The sequence below is a fragment of the Equus przewalskii genome, chromosome 1, assembly GCF_037783145.1.
Source record: "Equus przewalskii isolate Varuska chromosome 1, EquPr2, whole genome shotgun sequence".
Taxonomy (NCBI): domain Eukaryota; kingdom Metazoa; phylum Chordata; class Mammalia; order Perissodactyla; family Equidae; genus Equus; species Equus przewalskii.
Window position 1 is genome coordinate 26212411 of NC_091831.1, and position 19085 is coordinate 26231495.

A 19085-nucleotide genomic window follows, 5' to 3' on the forward strand; every position below is an offset into this window, starting at 1 on the left:
TATTTGCAACTCCATTTTGAACACATCAGCCAAAGGGTTTCTTAGAAGAGTGTATGTATTTGTCCGTTTTTAATTTCCAGATTTTTTTCTATTATTTATAGATTGTTTTCTATATCTTTCTGTTGCTAACTTTGAACTTTATTTCACTGTGCTCAGTAAATAAAGCTTGTTGAGATTGTCTTTGTGGCCTTGTATCTGGTCACTGTTTGTGAAAGTTCCATATGTGTTTGTAAAGAATATTTTATTTTCTGGTGCTTTTTTTGGGGGAGGGGGTAAAATGTTCTTTAAATTCCTATTAGATCAATCTAATTGTTAGTCAAGTTCTCTATATGCCTATTTATGTTTTTGCTGCTTAAACTGCTATTTTTGAGGATATTATTGGCAATTTGCCAATTTATCCTTGTATTCTTTTTTTTTAAGATTTTTAAATTTTTTCCTTTTTCTTCCAAAGCCCCCCGGGTACATAGTTGTCTATTTTTAGTTATGGGTCCTTCTAGTTGTGGCATGTGGGATGCTGCCTCAGCATGGCCTGCCGAGCAGTGCCATGTCCACGCCCAGGATTCAAACGGGTGAAACCCTGGGCCACTGAAGCAGAGCGAGTGAACTTAACCACTCGGCCACGGGCCAGCGCCTATCCTTGTATTTTTTATCATATTTATGTTAGATGCAGATCTCCTTGATAGATTATTCCTTTTATCTTTATGAAATATCTGTGTTTGTCTCTTTTAATGTTCTTAACTTACATTTTGCTTTTTCTGATATTATTTTTCGCTATATTTCTGTTTGCTAGCACTTGCTTATATATCTTTTTCCATTCCTTTATTTCGCACTTTCTTCTGTCTCCTAATCGGTATACAGCTGAATTGTTTTCTGAAATTCCTATCTAAGAGTTTTAATAAGAGTTTAGCCACACTTATTATGATTATTGATATGTTTAAACTTATTCCTGCCATTTTATTTAGAGGTTTTCTATTTAACCTACTTTTGAGTTATTTCTTTTTCCCTCTTTCCTATCTTCTTGGATTGCTTACACATTTATTATTATTATTTTTATATTTTTTCTTTATTATTTTGGGAGTCATAATTCTATTTCAGTTTTTAAAATTCTAATCCACATTCTTGACCTTCTATTTTTCTACATCACCCAATGACTTCCTACTCAATGGTCCAGAGCCCAGCAGCACTGGTGAACTTTCTGAGCCTCTGAATGTCTATAAATGATTCTACTCTATTTTGACTTCATACTTGAATGATGGTTTGATGACTATAGAATTAGAGCCTCAAAGAATTTTGTCCCCTCAAAACTTTGATCCAAAGCTATTGAGCCACTGTATTCTTGCATCCAGTGATACTGATGTGAGGTCTTCTGTCAGTCTGATTCTTCTATCTTTGTGACACTCTTTCCTCTTTGGAAATCTCTAGGACTTGGTTCTTGAGTTTCATGACATTTCTGTTTCTTGACCTGGGCCTATGCAACACTTGTTATGCCCTTTAAATCTTGAGTATGCATGCTTCATTGTTTTTTAAAATTATCCTTTATTATTTCTTTAAACATAGTGGCCCCTGATCTCTTTGTTCTTTCCTTCTGAAAGCCCTATTAGTTGTAGGTGCCTCTAGATATGTCGTACAAGTTTCTTAATTTTTCGTTCACACTTTCCATCTCTTTGTCCTTTTTTGTGACATCCAGGGAGAATTCTTAACTGACTCTTACAGGTCACTAATTATCTTTAACTGTGTCCATTTTGCTATTCAGCCCATCTATTGATTTTGTTATTGTTGTTTCAAAGATCAAACTTTTAAGTTCTGTAAACTTTTGATTCTTCTTATGATTCTAGTTGCTGTAAAATTCTACTGTTCTTGCTTAATTAACTCTTTTTCTTTGTGTGACAAATCTTCTGTTTGTTCAATTTATTCTCTCTCTTCAATGGTCTTGTTGTTCTCCAAATATTTGGTCATCTGTTATTATTTTTACTATCACATGCCCATGTTTATAATTGAACTCGCCATTATAATTCCACTACACCAGTTCAGCCTGCTTGGGAAGACATGTAGGTCTGACTTTAGTGGGTATTCCATTCTGTTTTCAGTAAAAGGAGAAGGGTTGGGTAGTGTTGGGAAGTATCTCGGCCACCTGTCTTGTCTGTGGGAAGAGGGTGTTCTCTATTCCTTTTAGCCACTGACAGATCCCTTGGGCATTGCCTATCTCTCCCACCCAAATTTTCATTCCAATTTCCTCCACCTGGAAGGAAACACCCCTGTTACTACTGCTGGGCCCTAGAGAGTTTTACTGGGTGGGGTACATGTACATGCAGGCTCTATCCACTGCCTGTTTCTGATGCAGTACTCCCAACTAATCACTCTGCCTGGTACTTCTAGATTACCCCTTGCTCTTGATCTGGTGTAGCTTCTACCTTTTGTTGAGTACTGTCCCGTGGGCACTTGGGGCTATGATGCATCATTCAGATCCATCTGATTTTCATCTTTCACGTGTTATAGTTTCCATGCTATGAAAGGACTCTTTTCTTTCTTTCCTCTTGATTGCAACAATGGATTTATCTACTTATTATATATTTCTTTTTCTTAATTTTATGGATTGGGGCAGGAAAGGAAGATTGTAAAGACCATTCTCAGTTCACCATTTTGAAACACAAGTCCTCACTTTTTTCTATCATATTTTCTGCCTTGTTTTTGTTGATTTGTAAGAGCACTTTATATTTTGAAGCTATTAATACTTTGCCATATATATTGCAATGTGTGTCCTTTGCCCCAGAATTTTTGAAGTTAAAACTTTTAAAGGTACTTTTTACTGTAGAAATGTTCAAATATATATAAAAGTAGAGAATAATAATATAATAAATCCAATTGCCAATATTGTTTCATCTATATTCCTACCTGCTATCCCTTTCCCTATTATTTTGGAGTAAATCCAAGATATGATATCATTTCATTTTTAATTACTTAAGCATACATTTCTAAAAGATATGAACTCTTAAAACACATAGCCACAATACCATTAGCACACCTAAATATCAATAACTACTCAATATCATTCAAGGAAGTGATGAATTTACACATTTTTTGTTGTTTTTAGATCAATGAGCTTTTAAGGATTGCACTTTAAAACTTAAATAATCACAATAATCTCATAACCTAATTCTTTATTCTATAGTTACATTTAGATAAGCATAACATCTATTTTTCACTGATTGCTGTCTAAGGAGACTCAGAAAATTCTTCTTTAAAGTTCAATTCTATACTTGTCACCATCTTTTCCTATTTGAAAATTTCAGGTTCTGACTATGATGGAAGAAAATGAAGCAGTAGATAATATCGCAAAATTAGAGCAGCAGGAATTTGCCCTGGATCTTGAGGAACTGGAAAGGCTTCACGATGAAAGTGAGGAAGAGGTGGCAAAGGTATGGAAAAACCTAATTTAAGCACCATAAACTTATAATGAAAGAAATAAAAAGAAAATAGAAGGAGAATGTTTCCAGGATAATGCAAATAAAACAAAAAGTTTTCCAGCACAATGTGAATAAAACAAACCTAGTGCATAAATGGAATGAGTCTGAGAATTACGGAATTTGGGGGTTAGGGGAAAGAAGAGCATCTGGACCAGCCAGGCATCTGATGATTGTTTCTCCTCCATGACAGTCATGCCAACTATCTTCCACTACATGTTTCAACATTTTCAGAAGTCCCCTCAGCCCCCTCATGCCAACTTTGGACACTTCTGGTTTAGTAAGCCCTTTCTTAGAGTTGAGATCTTTCTCCCTATATTCACTGATTCTTGTGCTCTCCGAGCACCATCTACTCTACGGCCACTCTGAAAACGGTTAGAGAAGATTAGCAATTACCATGTTCCCTATGCATCTTCTCTTGTCTAGATTAACTCTCCCAGCTCCTATGACCATTGTATCATGCAGTTTCAATAGCTTCATCATCATCATGCAGTTTCCCTCTGATTTCATTGTATTTGAATATGGCACCCACAAAAGAATTCCAATTATTATCTAGCCAGCTGAGAGAAAAGCATAAACTGAAATCTCCGTCTTCTTAGATACTATACTTCTGTTAATTCAGCCTTTGCATCTTTTTGCGGCAGCCGCATCATATTGTTTACTCATATGGATTTTATTTTAGGTAAAAGCCCTAAGTGTTTTACACAGACTGTTCTTAAGCTACCTCTTTTTTAACCTGCACAGCACATTTGATTTTTTGAGTGTGCAAGTATGAAAACATTTTGCTCTCTGAATAAGGGAATGAAATATAGCTGGATTCAAGGACATTTAGTTAAGTGGATTAGAAGTGGTTAAACAACTTCACCAAAAAGAGGTGATTGTTTGACTGATGTCTAGAGGAGAGTTTTCCAATCACGTGCCCTAGGACTCTGTCCTGTGAAACATGTTTATTAATGACGGGGGTAAAGATATAGAAACAATGCAGATTTGTCAAATTGCTAAAGAATGTAAGGCTGAGAATGAGAGGAAATATATTGGATAACAGAACCAAGACCAAAAGGACCTCAACAGGCTGACTCAAGGAGATAAAATGGACCATTCATTCATTCCACAACATTTATTGAACACCCATTACATGCCAGGCACTATCGTAGGTGCTGGGAATACAGTGAACAAGACAGATAGGTCCCACCCACATGGGCTAACCTAGGGGAGAATATAGATCGTAAACAAATCTCTCTATCTTGTATGATGGACATGAACTGGATGCTATGATGGATGTGGGGGACCTACTTCCGTGGTCAAAGAAGACCACTTTAAGGGGGTGACATTTCAGTTGGGAACTAAAACGAGAGGGATCTGGCTATACAAAGATCTAGAGGAAGAGAATACTTAGGCAAAGAGAGCAGCAAGAGCAAAGGCCCTGAGGCAGAAATGGCTTGGAATATTCCAGGAGTAGGTCAGAAAGGCTGTAGCACAGCGGACAGGAGGGAACCTCATGGAATGAGGTGGGGGAGGTAGGCATGCCCAGCTCTGAAGACTTTTGGGGTGTTTGGGAGCAGAACACTAGTCCCTGGGAAAAGTTAGTGGCACTAGTCTACGAGTCAGCCCTGGTCAGGATTTCAACTATAGGAAAAAGACCAAAGCCCAGTAATGACAACCTGGACACAGAATTAGGGACCGAGCCTGGAGGGGTTGATCAAATAGCCCCAGCAGCGAAGAGGGAGGGTTGGGTGGGCTGAGAATCAGGCAGCTTCTGACAACTGACATGCCAAAACAGCTGTTTATTCAAGAAAAAATAATTTAAAACTGTATTAGCCATTAACTCGATGGATAAAAACGAAACAAAGTGCAAATTAAACAAAGCCATTTGATCAGAAAATGAATAAAAAGCATAAATGAATGAATGAGTTAACAAGATATTTTCTAATCTAGGGGACATTATTCTTAGCTGGTTTGCCAATAATTCTGACAAGGTGAAATGCGGAAAAGGTTCTTCAGAGGATCCTAAGGACTAAAGATTGTCGGGCCTCACTTTCATAAGAGGTCTTTGGCAAACTCTAATAAAATAAGAATACTTAATCGCGTAAATATTAAGTAATAGGATTACTTAAGGAGATAAAAGTAATTGTGGTAACACATATGTTTCTAATGAGAAAGGGTACATTATATGAGCCCCAACAGTAGTAGAGCGTTCATTTCATGATGGACAGAAATAGTAGAAGAATTAAGTGCAGTAAAACCCCAAGACAGAGGTCACAAACTGGCAGTTGAAACATGCATTGACGAGAATTAAGCCAACATTGAGGTGCCTGGTAGTTTCATCAAAATACAAATTTCAATCTTCTCTAATAAGACAAGAAGACTTGGCCCAGTGGGTTCGCTTCTCTGCCCTGCACCAACCTACCCGATGTGTGAGAAGGTGCACGTTAGCTCTGCAGCCTGCCACCGCCACGCGACGGTCGCACACCTGCCTGCCCTTAGAAGGTGTTTGTGTTGACACCCTGGTCCTCAAGGAAAGAAATCTCAAGCCTCCAGACTAGACTTCCGGAAAAGTTCTCTAAGACAGGGAAGGATTCCCCCCAAAAGCGCGACTCCGTGCAGGGCAGCTTGACGAGTTGAGGAAAGATCAAACTCTGCCACTACGTGTGCAGCCACGACTGGTTAGTTAGTTGAGATTACTTTTTTAAGACGGCACGCTTTCGTTTTATCTTTTCCCCTCATCCATGTTCTTCCAGATAAGAAAAGATGCAGAGATGCATAACCTCGCCAAGAGATATTTGGCTGAACTTATCAAAGAAGAATGCTGGAATTCGATGTCTGTGAAAGGTCGAGCTCTTAAGGTAACAGCTACAACTCCAGGTCCAACGCCTTAGCCGATGAGAATTTTCACTGAAAATCTCATAGCAGAAAATTTTAAGAAGTAATAATTTTAAGAAAAAAAATTTGGGGACCGGCCCAGTGGCACCCCGGTTAAGTGCGCATGTTCAGCTTCGGCAGCACGGGGTTCGCCAGTTCGGATCCCGGCTGCAGACATGGCATCGTTTGACACGCCATGCTGTGGTAGGCGTCCCACATATAAAGTAGAGGAAGGTGGGCATGGATGTTAGCTCACAGCCAGCCTTACTCAGCAAAAAGAGGAGGACTGGCAGCAGTTAGCTCAGGACTAGTCTTCCTCAAAAAAAAAAAAAAAAAAAAAAAATTCAGGAAAGCATTCAAAGCATGCTTGCCCTTCCCATACTGAATTCTAGATGTGCCACTCTCTCTTATCTCATTCTTCCCTCTCTGCTCAGTTCCCATGAGCTTCCAAGCTGGCCAGATTAGTCTTAGCACCTCTTTCCTCTGTCTATTTCAAAGGGCCACCTCATTCACCTTCCACACAGTTGAAAGCCAGACATAACATTGTTCACATTTCTACCTGTACCTGCCTTCACATTTTCCAAAGTGCTGTTTTTCATGCTTTTTCATTGAGATTCCTCCCAACACAATTCCCCTCTTTGTGTAGGGTGACCAAAAGTCCCAGTTTATGCATGTGGTCCTAGAGTATTAACAGCACCCTTTTCACTTTCAAATATGCCCCCAATTTGGATAATGAAACACACGGTCACCCTACGTTTGTGTGGTTGAATATTGCTGTAAAACAAGGTTTCTCAAGAGCAGCACATTTTGGGCAAGATAATTCTTTGCTGTGGGGGCTGTCCTATGGATTGTAGGATGTTTTGCAATATCCGTGGCCTCTATCTACCAGACCCCAGTAATATCCAACACCCCTTAGTGAAAATCAAAACTGTCTCCAGAGATTGACAAATGTCCCTGGGGGGCTTGGGATGAGGGGGACAGGGCAAGAAAAATCACTCCTACTTGAGAACCAGTGCTCTAGAAATAAATCCTTCACAAAAGCACACCAATTTTTAAAAAAAGTTTTATAGAGTTTACACCAATACTAAAGGTATGCATTGTTTCATTCTAAAGAAAGTTTCCATTGCCAATTTCACTCATGCATGATAACCTATGAATTAATTTTAATCAAGGAAAACATCCCCCACTCCATATACACACAATCGTACTAAAAATGGATTTATTTCATCTTGCTTTTTTTTCCCAAGTGCTTTCACATCCCCTACGTGGTTGAGAACTTCCCAATGAAAGAACGCACAGAAGAAGAGTTGAAAGAATTGAAGAGAGTTTTGCAGCAAAAGAAGATTGAAACAGAGTGCCTTAAAGTACAATTTAAAATATATATGTGCTTATATAAGCGATATGTTTTATTTCAGGGCTCCCTTCATACAGATTTGAGTTGAGATATAATTTAAGATAAATTTAAATAGTTTGTACTTATATTTCCATTCTTTGTTAATATGTAGAATATATTCTAATGAATACAGGAGCCAAACTCACACAAGAAATCAAGAAGACTATATCATATACAACACTGGGTAGCCCTCAAATATGAGGATATACTTTTAAAAATGAGATTTGGTGTTTTGTTCTTGCCCTGGTCAGAGGTTGCCTTCATCCCCTCATACTCTTTTTATCTTATCTTATCACTAAGGATTATAGTTTAAGATAATTGACCAAAGATGAAGTATCTGTTTTGATGGAATTATGGTTTTCCTAAAGCAATCCCAGATTGGTTTTTTTTAACAGCAATCTCTATTAACCCACTAAAAAAACACTGCCCCTTGGCATAGCTTTGTTTTAACCAGAAGCTTGCATCCATTCTTTTTCTGAGACATAAAATGAAGGCATATTTAATTCTTCTGAACCTACACCCACCAGTCCTATGTGAATAAGTTCCTTTGTAAAATATGAAGAGAAGGTATATTTTTTAATGTTTAAATACCAAGAAACACTCAAAATATTTACAAGCAGTTGTCCTCCTGACAGAAAAATATGAATATTATATACTATCAAGGACAATTTTTACTCTTTTGATTTATCCACAGTTTATCAGTTTCCGCAGCTTTAATCTCTTCTGCAGCAGCTTCAGCATCTGTCTATCTTTGAATTCAGTTGTTGGCAAGACAATTTAGCATCTTACAATGGTTATTGAAATAATTAAGTTGTCACAAAATTGCCCTTTGGAGAATTCTTTTTATTGCGTGATTTCTGTGTCTTTTTCTGTATTTAGCTGCAAAAGGAGATTGTTGAGGTTCAGCCTGCAATTACCTCGGTTAAAAAGCACCATGAGGAGGAGGACGAAGAAGAGGAGGCAGAAGACGTGGCCGTCAAAGATACCAACTTGCCCAATTACCTGCTGGGTAGTCTGAGTACTGATTTTGGGGTCCAAACCTCTTTGTTGTCAAGCCAATTGGAACTTCATTCTAGAGAGGAGAAAATCAACCAAATTATATTACTGAAAGTAGGTGCATCTTTTCTTTATCTTTGAAAATCTCTAAAACTCCCCATGATGTATCTTGCAAAGGCTCAAATTAAAATCTAATGCCAATCACATGATGTCTTTAAAGTACACACGGAAATATCCAGGTGGCTGATGTCCATCTTTTTTTAAATACAGCTTGTGTACTAGAGTCACTTTCATGCCATTTGGACGGGGTTCTGTGATACCAGGTTTTCTTTTCTTTTCTTTTCTTTTTTTTTTGAGGAAGATTAGTCCTGAGCTAACATCTGCTGCCAATCCTCCTCTTTTTGTTGAGGAAGACTGGCCCTGAGTTAACATCCACACCCATCTTCGTCTACTTTATCCGCACCAGCAAATGCCGGCTGCAGAAGCAGAACGTGCACACTTAACCGCTGCACCACCGGGCCGGCCCCCAATACCAGCTTTTCTAAAGAACACCCTACACTAAGCTGACACCACAAACAAACTTCAGTAGGCTCAAAGATGAAAAAAATCCCTGAATGCCATCTTCTAGGTAACCCAGATGTATTGACCTCCTTGTAAGAGCAAGACGTGATTGCTTATCTATCCCCTTAATCAGAGGAATACAATTTCCTCTAAGACTTCTGTACCTTCTGGGGCTCAGAGATAAGGTGCAGCATCCCTCAGGCTCTAAGCTTCTACTCCTTACTTTCAACCAAACCAGTTAGTCTCACAACACATCTGTACATGCCTACTGAATGTTTTTGAAAATTCCGTGACTGAGATTGCACCAATGCAGATGGTTTGAAATTTAATGTTGGCATTTCTGTTCCTTAAAGTCCTTCAGCCATATCTGTAATTGAGTTCAAGCCTCCTGCCATGTTACTCTCCTCTTTCTTCCTAACCTTTTCTCTTCTTCTCCTCCAACCCCTGAAATTCCTATGCATTTATACTCAGAACTGTTTAGTTATCTCTTTTGTTGCTCAGCTTCTGCTGACCCGTGCTCTCAGGGTCTCACCTTCTTGCTGTTTTATTAAGGCATTTTCCTACAAGAAGGTAATTTCAGCCCAAGAGAAATTCTTGTGTAAGATCGTTTTTCCATGTTGCTTTAATGGTTTCATCTTCAGTAGGACAGATATATAGACTGAATTCTTACAGTAAAATAAAAGCTACTTTGAGTTGATCCATCAGTCTACTCATTAGCAGAGGTGGGGGTAATCCACTTGGACCTGCAGCCACATTAGTAATTGGCTGATCCAGCTGGCTAGCTTGGGTCCCCTCTCTACCTGAGAATGACCTGTTCACACAGAGGAAGAATGTTGTGTGTGGTCGCGCTTCTCTGGGAGGTTCTCCAAACAACCTCTTAAGGCCCCTCTCTTCCTCAAACATCTCCTCCAAACAAGGTTCCAAAGAAAAGACATTTCCCAACTTAAATACCACTTATCGCTTTTTAAATATTTAAGGATGGATTTTTTAGATAACATACACAAAAGTAGAGAGAATAGCCCAGAGAACCTCCAAGTATCCATCACCCACTTCAGCATTTGTCAACATACCCGCACATTGAGTTACAACTTACATTTCAAGAAGTAGGTTGTGGTATAACTTGTGCTGTTGCTTTAATCCTCCCCACGGTAGCAGACCACTGTAGATTATTGAAGCAAGAAATGACTTAATATAAACCGTACTTTAGGAAGAATAATTTACTGATAATTTGTAAGATGACTTTGGAGGGGAGGTAAAGCTGTGGGATCATATTACCGGTAAAGATATGACAGGTGATGTGTCTACAGTAACGTTTGATATTTCAGGATATCATTTACAAGGTAAAAACTACTTTCAATAGCGAGTTTAATGCTGCGTATAAACAAAAAGAGCTTGAAGTTGCACGTGTGAAGGAAAAAAATGTAAGAATTCAAGAAATTATTCTAGATCTGGACTTGGAAGAATTAGTCTGGCAACCAGAATTTGACGACCGGGAGAAGCCAGAGAGAACTCTCGTTGTGGAAAGTAATGAGGTACTGACCACCTGCATTATCCCTTCCCATCTCTCCTGACATCTTCCCGAGCTCTTGTTTATTCTTCTGCTTGTTTGTACTACTGGAAGTGACTATGTTGTGTAGCATTCTCAGTAACAAAATCAGTTGACATGGTCTCAGCAATAATGAGAATTTCTTTTCTGAATGCCATGGAGCCCAGGGAAGATTTGGACACCAAGCCCAGAAAGAGGCAGGAACCAAAGACTGGAGCCTTGTGAGGAGTTCAGAAGTCCTCTTTCTTCCTCTCTTAGCTCACTTCTCTCTGCCTTTCAGCTTCCTCTAGCAGTTTCTACTTTGTGTCTCTCACACTCAAGAGAGCAGCTGATCCAAACTAGAATCTCTTAGTCCCAATTCCAGATTTGCCTGGGAAGGGGCTCCTTGGCACAGCCTGGATCCAGCGCCTGTACACAGAGAGGTCGGGTCACATTGTGGGAGTGAGGCTGGTGGAGGTCCAGTGCTTAGCTGGGTCACTGGGGCAGTATGTATCTTAGAGAAAGGGGCTCGCTGGACAGCTCCTTTAAAAGGTATTTGGCACAGAGATGCTTACAAGTAAATGCTTGAAGAAAGCAATTAAATATAACCATATTTCATTTCTAAAAAGTAAGAAATGCTAGAGGATACTCAAAGAAGACCCCTTGCTCACAAGAAACCAGCTTGGTTACTTTGGGGCAAAAGGTAATAGTGTTGCTCAGAAGCAATAGCAAACATTTATACAGTCCCTGTTAAAAGCCAGGTGCCATTCTAAGTGCCCTAGATAGATTGAGACTAATTTATTGTTAAAAGACTTCGCAGGTAGGTACTAATATTACCTCCATTTTACAGGTGAGAAAACTGAGGCACAGAGAGGTTAAGTAGCTTGACCACGGTTAACAAAGCTAGTAAGTAATGGAGTTGAGGTTTGAACCTGAACCATCATGCTTCATAGTATATCCTCTTAACCTCTATTCTCTATCGAATTGTTTAAGGAAATCGTTTTTTCTAGAACTGGACTCCTGCCACGTGCCCTAAGACTCTGGTGCTAGCACGATGATAGCAAGTACCTCACTGTGTGCTCTCACCGAGGTCCTGTTCCGGGCAGTCACTTTGTGTGAGCGTGGTTAACCCACCACACTCGCTGCTTCGCCTACTCTAATCCCTTCTACATTCAGGAGAGTGATCTTGTTCCAAGCCAAACTTATTCTGTCCTTCCCCTGTTTAAGTCCTGCAGTGGCTGCTCATTTCACTTGGCATAATACCCACAACCCCTTTCTGAATGTCCACCCTGGGCTCCTTCTTCTCCAGCTGCTCACCCTGCCCTACTCTGTTCTGACCATGCTTGCATTCTCGCAATCCCTTGAATGCCCCAAGCTATTGACCTGTTAGGACCTCCATCCTGCAGGATTTGGCTTAGGTGACACTCCTTTGAACGCCTTCCCTACGCCCCTAATCTAAATCAGGTGCTCTGTTATAATCTCTTTAGTGATCGAGATGGGTTTTGAGAGCTAATATAGAAGTAATGATCTATTTTCCAACCCCTCATTTTAGACCTCATCTTCATTCCAAGATAGGAAATTGTGAAATCTGGATAGTCCCTTTATCTCCTTGATACCTTCTAACCTCCTTCCATGGTGTGGAAAGAACGTTTGGTTTAAAATTTGGAAGAATAACAGCAGGAAACTACATTTTCTCTTTCAGATTACAGCACAACAACATGTCAATCCGTGGCAAAAAGTCAAAGTAGAATGGATGGCGACCCATGAAATGGAGCAACGGCTTCTGTCACAAGTATGCAGTTTTGCTCAAATGGTACCTAAGACCCTCTTTCCTTTAGGGATGCTTGTTCCTAATTTGGTTGAATAGCCTTGTACTTGTACTCCACTATAGAAAAACTTCAAGGCATTTGTCATGGTCAAAGGTCATTGGAATTTCAGTGGCCTCCTTCTCCTCTCCCGTCCATGCCACCACGCCCACCACGCCTGCCACGCCCAATCCTAAATGCAGTCATTCCAACATTGGATGGGAGGCTGCTCCTGGTGCCACTGGAGTGTCAGATTTCTGCCTCAGCCACTCTTCCTGACTCAGGCTCTTTCCCAGGGCCCCAGCACAAGACATCGAGCCCTGATGGACATGATGGGAGGAGTTCTTGAAGTCAAGAAGGAAGACATTTTGAGAATGGTGAGATTTCTTGACATCCTTTTGGAAGGTGGAATGGGGTGGAGAAAGCTACTTAAATTTGACCATTTTTGTCCATATGAACCTCAGTTTTAGAAATTCTATGGCAACAAATATTACACAACCTTGCCACGCAGCTTAGGAACATACCACATCAGGCAAATACGAAGAAATTTGAAACCTCAGACTTGCCTTCCAGTCTGACAGAAAGTAAACAAATGAACAAAAACAAGCAACCACAGTGGTTTTGGTTTCTACAGAAAGCAAGGATAATGCTGCACCTGTAAGTCTCTGGATACACCAGGAAACATCGCCTTTGATACCTGACATAGGTGTCCCTGGAGCTCAGGCATAGTTCTAGCTACAAAGATATCAACACACACCTCCAAACCTGGGTACATCCCAAACTGCCCACTCTCACTTAAGTCATAGAAAAACACTTGTAACATTTTTTTCTTATCCTTTGGTCGAAGTATCAGGTTATTGTCTTGCCAATGTGAAGAACTATATACTTTTAGAGGGATCTCTTTTTAAGTGTAATGATAATGCAGAGCTTTTACTATACTGCTACATATATGTTTGAGCTGTAGTATATGCTTTCCTTTATATCTTCAGGTGATTCCTCAACCCCCTTTCATGGCGAAACCAGATGCTTTATGGTCTGAAGAGGAAAGGAAACAATTCAAAGACTATGAGAAAAAAGTCAAAGAGTTAAATGAAGAAAGAGATAAGTATAGAAAGGTCAGAAGAGCAAAGGGTTAATATACCCTGTCATATCCGGGGTTCTGTTTCAATATCTTTTAAAATTGTGTTATTTATTTTCTCAGTGTCTTTAGTAGCTTAAGGATAGTGTTTCAGCTTAAATTCTCAAGAGAATTTGAGGAAGTGGGTGGAGATAAATTTAAAGAGTTAGAATAATTTGGTACGAAAAGAACATATTGCAATTTTTTTTGTTCTTATTGATTTCAAAATTTCCAACATTGTTACAATTCATTTGGTCTTCTATTCATTCTTCAAATGTTTAATGAACATCTATTATAGTGTGTTCAAGACATTGCTCTATATTGTTTACATCTGTTTTATTTTATTGAGGTCACAGTGGTTTATAACATTATGTAAATTTCAGGTGCATGTCATTATATACATATATACATATATATATATGTATAAAAGATTGGCCCTGAGCTAACATCTGTTGCCAATCTTCCTCTTTTTGTTTGAGGAAGATTGTTGCTGAGCTAACATCTGTGCCAATCTTCTTCTACTTTATGTGGGACATCACCTCAGTGTGGCTTGATGAGCGGTGCTAGGTCCATGCCTGGGATCCAAATCTGCAAACCCCAGGCTGCTGAAGTAGAGTACACAAAATTAACCACTATGCCACTGGGCCAGCCCCTACAACATCATATTTTGACTTCTGTATAGACTGTATTGTGTTCACCACTGAAAGTCTGGTTGCCATCCCTGTCCACATCTACCTGAGTTCGGTAATACTCTTGCTTGATTTGTTCTCAATCTCAAGGAAGGGACTTGAGAGAAGAATGATAGTCAGTGCAGCACATACTTTACGGTTGTGATCTGAGATTTTTGCAAAGCGGTTCTCTTACCCTTGTCTCCTTCAATCACAAAGAAACAGTCCCACATTAAAATTGCTTACAATTATAATAGAGGCATAAAAGCTGGTGTTATACAACCAAATAAATAATATTTATTCCTCTGTGAAGAAAAAATCATACCACCATTTGAGGCAGACGTTTGTCAGCTTTATAGTGGCTGGATCTCATGAACAACTTCTTCGAAAGCGTTGTTAACCTGTGCCTGTTTTCATTCACTGCCATCATCTAGCAGTACCCTTGCGTTTTATCCTAAGATAGTACTTACTTTCAAGCCAAAATGAGTAGTCTTGAATGCAGTAAAGATTTCAAGGAGTTAGGGAGTACAGATGCCTAAGGTGGTGGCATTTACTCCATGGCCTTTCCCTGTAAAATAGTCTGCTGCCTACACCGTTACCTCTCTGCTCCTTGGTCATACTCACCGCGTAAAACCCAGCTTTGATTAAATCCAGTACTCGGCCTTCTCTGCACCTGCACTGTGCAGTCGGTAAAGAACAAAGGACTGACTGGTTTCACTCTAATGACCTTAACCTTTATGGGATCCTTTGAGCTGCTCAGTGATACCATTTGCCCTAGCCTTTTACTTCCCCTTAGCTTAGTCCACATCATCTGGGGGATCAGATTCTGTCATTCTGCTGAAGTGGAAGGACCCTGAGATGCTGCATTTCTAACAAACAACCAAGAGGTGCAGTTGCTGCTGGTCAATGGACTACACTTGAAGGAGCAAGATCCTAGAGGACCACTTCACACGTTCTCCTCCACCCTCAAACTTCCAACACTTGATGCCCTCAACTCACTTTCACCTTATTTCCTATTTCACTGGGAGAAGAGAAGCAACTAGAAGAGATTTTCTTTACTCTTCTACCACCACGTCTACCACCCACCTGCACTGAATCCAAGAATCTCCCTGCCTTTCTATTTTTCTTTCTTTCTCTCTCTCTCTCTCTTTGTTTCTTTCTTTCTCTCTCTCTCTCTCTCTCTTTTTCCTGAGGAAGATTCACCCTGAGCTAATATCTGCTGCTAATCTTCCTCTTTTTGTATGTGAGCTGCCACCACAGCATGGCCACTGACAGATGAGTGGTGTAAGTCCATGCCTGGGAACTGAACTCAGGCTGCCGAGGCAGAGCATGCCAAACTTAACCACTAGGCCACTGGGGCTGGCTAGCCTTTCTGTTTCTTATGAATGAAATGGTGTTGCATCCACCTGAGGCTGGTCCTCCTCTTGTGCACTGGATCTTGTCCCATTTGACCCATTCAACATTGTCACTCCAGCAATTTACCCCTTTTTCCAGCATCATCCATTTTCCCCTCTCCGCTGCATTTTTCCCACCAGCATAGACTCATGCTGCAACCTAATACATTGTGTACACCTCTCATCTTATACAAAAGACAAAGAAAAAGACTTCCTTGAAGAGATTCTGGAGTTCTTTCTACTATTCTCGTGACTTTTGTGTTAGTCTAAATTTATTTCATAATAAAAGTTAAAAGAAAAGAAACTCCCTTGGCCCCACTTGCCTCTCAATCCACTGCTCAATGTCTCCTCATAAAACTCCGAAAAAAGTCTATGTTCACTGTCTCTAATTCCTCTCTTCTCAATCTTTTAAAAAAATCTTTGTATTATGGAAAATGTCAAACACATATAAAAGTAGAGAGGATAGTATAGTGCTCTCCTCATCTAGGTTCAACAGTTATTGACCCATGGCAGATCCTATTTCATTTTATATTTTCCCAACATGGGGGATTATTTTTTTTACCAATTTTTCTTTTAGAACTATTTAAATATAAAGAAATGTTACAGGAATGGTACAATCCATATACCTATGTCAGTAGTACATTTATATAATATATACCTAATATAATACCTGTACCACAAACCTATATGCTTATACTCATCAATTTATAATATTGCCACATTTGTTCTTTATTTTTTCTCCTGAATTACTGGTAATAAACCGCAGACACTGTGACACTCCCACATACTATAGTATAAGTCTCCTAAGAACAAAGACATTCTCTTACATAACCACAATAAAATTATCATACACAAAAAGTTTAGTATTAATATAATACAATTATCTAATATAAATCTGAATATCGTATTTAATTTCCCTATTGTCCAAGTAATGTGCTTCATAGCTTTTTTGCTGTTATTGTTGTTAATCCAAAAATATATTTAACTGCACTTAATTTTCACACCCTTTTAGTCTTCTTTAATCTAGAACGCTTCCATGGCTTTGTGTGTTGTGTTCCATGACACTGATGTTTTTTTCCAGGCCACTTGTTTGCTAGAATATCCTTCAACTTGGATTGGATTGTGTTCTCTTGACTAGATTCAGATAAAATATTTTTGACAATAATACTACATAGGTGATGTCATCTCCTCAGTGCTTGGTCTCAGGAGGCACCTCATGTCGGCTGGTCCCATTATTGGTGGTGTTAAGTATGATCACTGGAAAAGAGGTGTTCTGCAGACTTCTTCACATATAAGTTCTCGTTCCCCTTTGTATTTAATAAGCAATCTGTGGGGTGACGTTTTGAGACTGTGTGACTCGCTGTTCGTCCTGTCTTTTGACATCTGTTGATGATTCCTTGCCTGAATCAGCTGTTACTATAGTGATTGAAAAATGGTTCCTTTCTAGTTTCTATCATTTAGTCCATATTTATTAGTTGGTATTCTTCTGTAAAGAAGCTCTTCCCCTCTGCGCCATCCCAGGCCCACTCTTTTTAAAAGATTCTTTTTCAAACTTAATGTGTTTTTAATCCATTACTGTCATTATTCTCTTTGATGTTCTAAGTGTTCAGAGCTCCTTCAAGTTGTCATCTGTGTCCTTCTGACATGTTCTCATCAGTTTTGAGTGCTTTCTCCTTTCTAACACAACAGAATGTTCTAGGTACGTAGCATCAGCTATTTTTCTAAGAATCCCTGATTCCTGTTACTGGGAATTGGTGTTTAAAAGCCAATTCATTGCTTCTGGGGAGGGGTGGGGTGACTGCCTCTAGACCATTTCCATACACAGAGCTAAGAATATATATATATATGATTATCTATCTACCTATCTGTATGATACACATAGGTGATATCAAAACTTCATACTGTTACCTCCAGTTCCAACTCAATATACTACAGGGTTCTTCTCTCTTTCCTTCGTTTAATAATTAGATCTCCTTTCTCAGTGCAAAATCTAGTTCCCAAAATATAAAGATATTTATTCATTTTCTCGGTCCTACAATGTACATAAAATGCCTCTACTGAAAGCAAGTCGATTAAGTCAATTTTAAGGTTTCCTTGCACCTCTTTTTGTTCTTAGGATATGTCCCACTGAGGGTGGACCACTCACATGTTATATTCAGAAATTATTTGGACTAATCTCTTTTTTTTCCCCCTCTGTGTGACTAACATTGTCAATTGGATCTGAAGTTTAAGTTCTTCAAGCAATGGTGTTCTTATTTGAGGTAGAAGGGGCTGGTGTGTCTTCTGATTTTATGGTTTGCTTTAGTTTCTGCAGAATTCTTAATCTCCCCTTCTTCTTTCCTTCTTTCCCTTCACTCCCAAGTCTCCAAAAGGAGATCCCCTCTTCCAGGCTGCGCTGCTCTCCCCAGAAGCCGTCCTGCCTGAGACTGCACCTCTGCCTTTCAAGCCCCTTCTTCTTGATTTCCCGAGAGCTCTTCTTCTGGCGCCTCGACCACTCCCATCCTAATCCAAACTCCTGTAACCTTTCACCTGATCTATGGCACCAGTGTCCCTGCTCTCCCCGTCCCTGTGTCCCCTCTCATTCTATCTCCTATCGCTCTCGCCCTTGTTAACTGCACCAGCTCCACCGACCTCCTTGGCGTTCCTCAAAGACACCCAGCAAAGTCTTGACTTCCACGCTCGAAGCTCATTCTTGCTGCAGGGACTTGACGCGCCACATGGCTTGCTGTTTCACCTCCTTTGGATCTTACTCAATTGTCACCTCATCTCTCTCCCTGCCGATCCTGCTCTACCCCAATCCCCCCAGCTTTCTGTTCTCCGGAGTATTTATTCCACCTGGCCAACTTCTTCTTTACTTGTTTGCTTACCTGCCTCCTCTACTAGAATATAACATGAGGGAAGAGAATTGGTCTGTTTTGTTCATTACTATATTCCAAGGTTTTAGAACTATGCTTGACCCGTAATAAACACTCAATAAATATTTCTTGAATGACTGGATGAATTTACTGACACCTGTGATGTGCCAGGCATTCTCCTAGGGCCTGGGGACTCACAGATGAAAGGATACAGCCTTTGCCCTCAGGAGCTTGCAGTCTGGTCAGCTAGAACAATACCTGCTTAAATTGCAGGCCATGGTTTTTTTCAGAGCTGGGAGAAATTCTTGGTGTGATGGATTCTGCGTTGTTCATCCGGACCTTCTACTTGGTCTCCCATTTCTCATTTCCCCTGTTTCTCATTTCTCAGCATCTGATGCAGACATTTTTAGGCAAAATGAGATTTTCCCAGGAATGTTTGAGGAAAAGTGAC

At 39.8% G+C, this 19085-nt stretch overlaps 1 protein-coding gene and 1 long non-coding RNA gene across 9 annotated transcripts in view; one reads left to right on the top strand and one right to left on the bottom strand.

The window, feature by feature from the left end:
• Nucleotides 1-19085, top strand: part of CFAP43 (cilia and flagella associated protein 43) — a 128127-nt gene that overhangs the window by 86558 nt on the left and 22484 nt on the right. For all 8 annotated transcript variants that reach the window (XM_070605702.1, XM_070606086.1, XM_070605614.1 and 5 more), the window contains 8 exons: nt 3291-3416; nt 6200-6304; nt 7568-7684; nt 8593-8823; nt 10596-10802; nt 12498-12587; nt 12897-12977; nt 13590-13715. In XM_070605702.1, the coding sequence (XP_070461803.1) occupies nt 3291-3416; nt 6200-6304; nt 7568-7684; nt 8593-8823; nt 10596-10802; nt 12498-12587; nt 12897-12977; nt 13590-13715 (1083 nt within the window). The remainder of the gene's footprint in view (nt 1-3290; nt 3417-6199; nt 6305-7567; nt 7685-8592; nt 8824-10595; nt 10803-12497; nt 12588-12896; nt 12978-13589; nt 13716-19085) is intronic.
• LOC139081460 (uncharacterized) lies at nt 8269-10602 on the bottom strand. Its single transcript, XR_011536586.1, has 2 exons — nt 10364-10602; nt 8269-8785 (listed from the first exon to the last, which is right to left on the bottom strand). It is a non-coding gene; the product is annotated as an uncharacterized lncRNA (long non-coding RNA).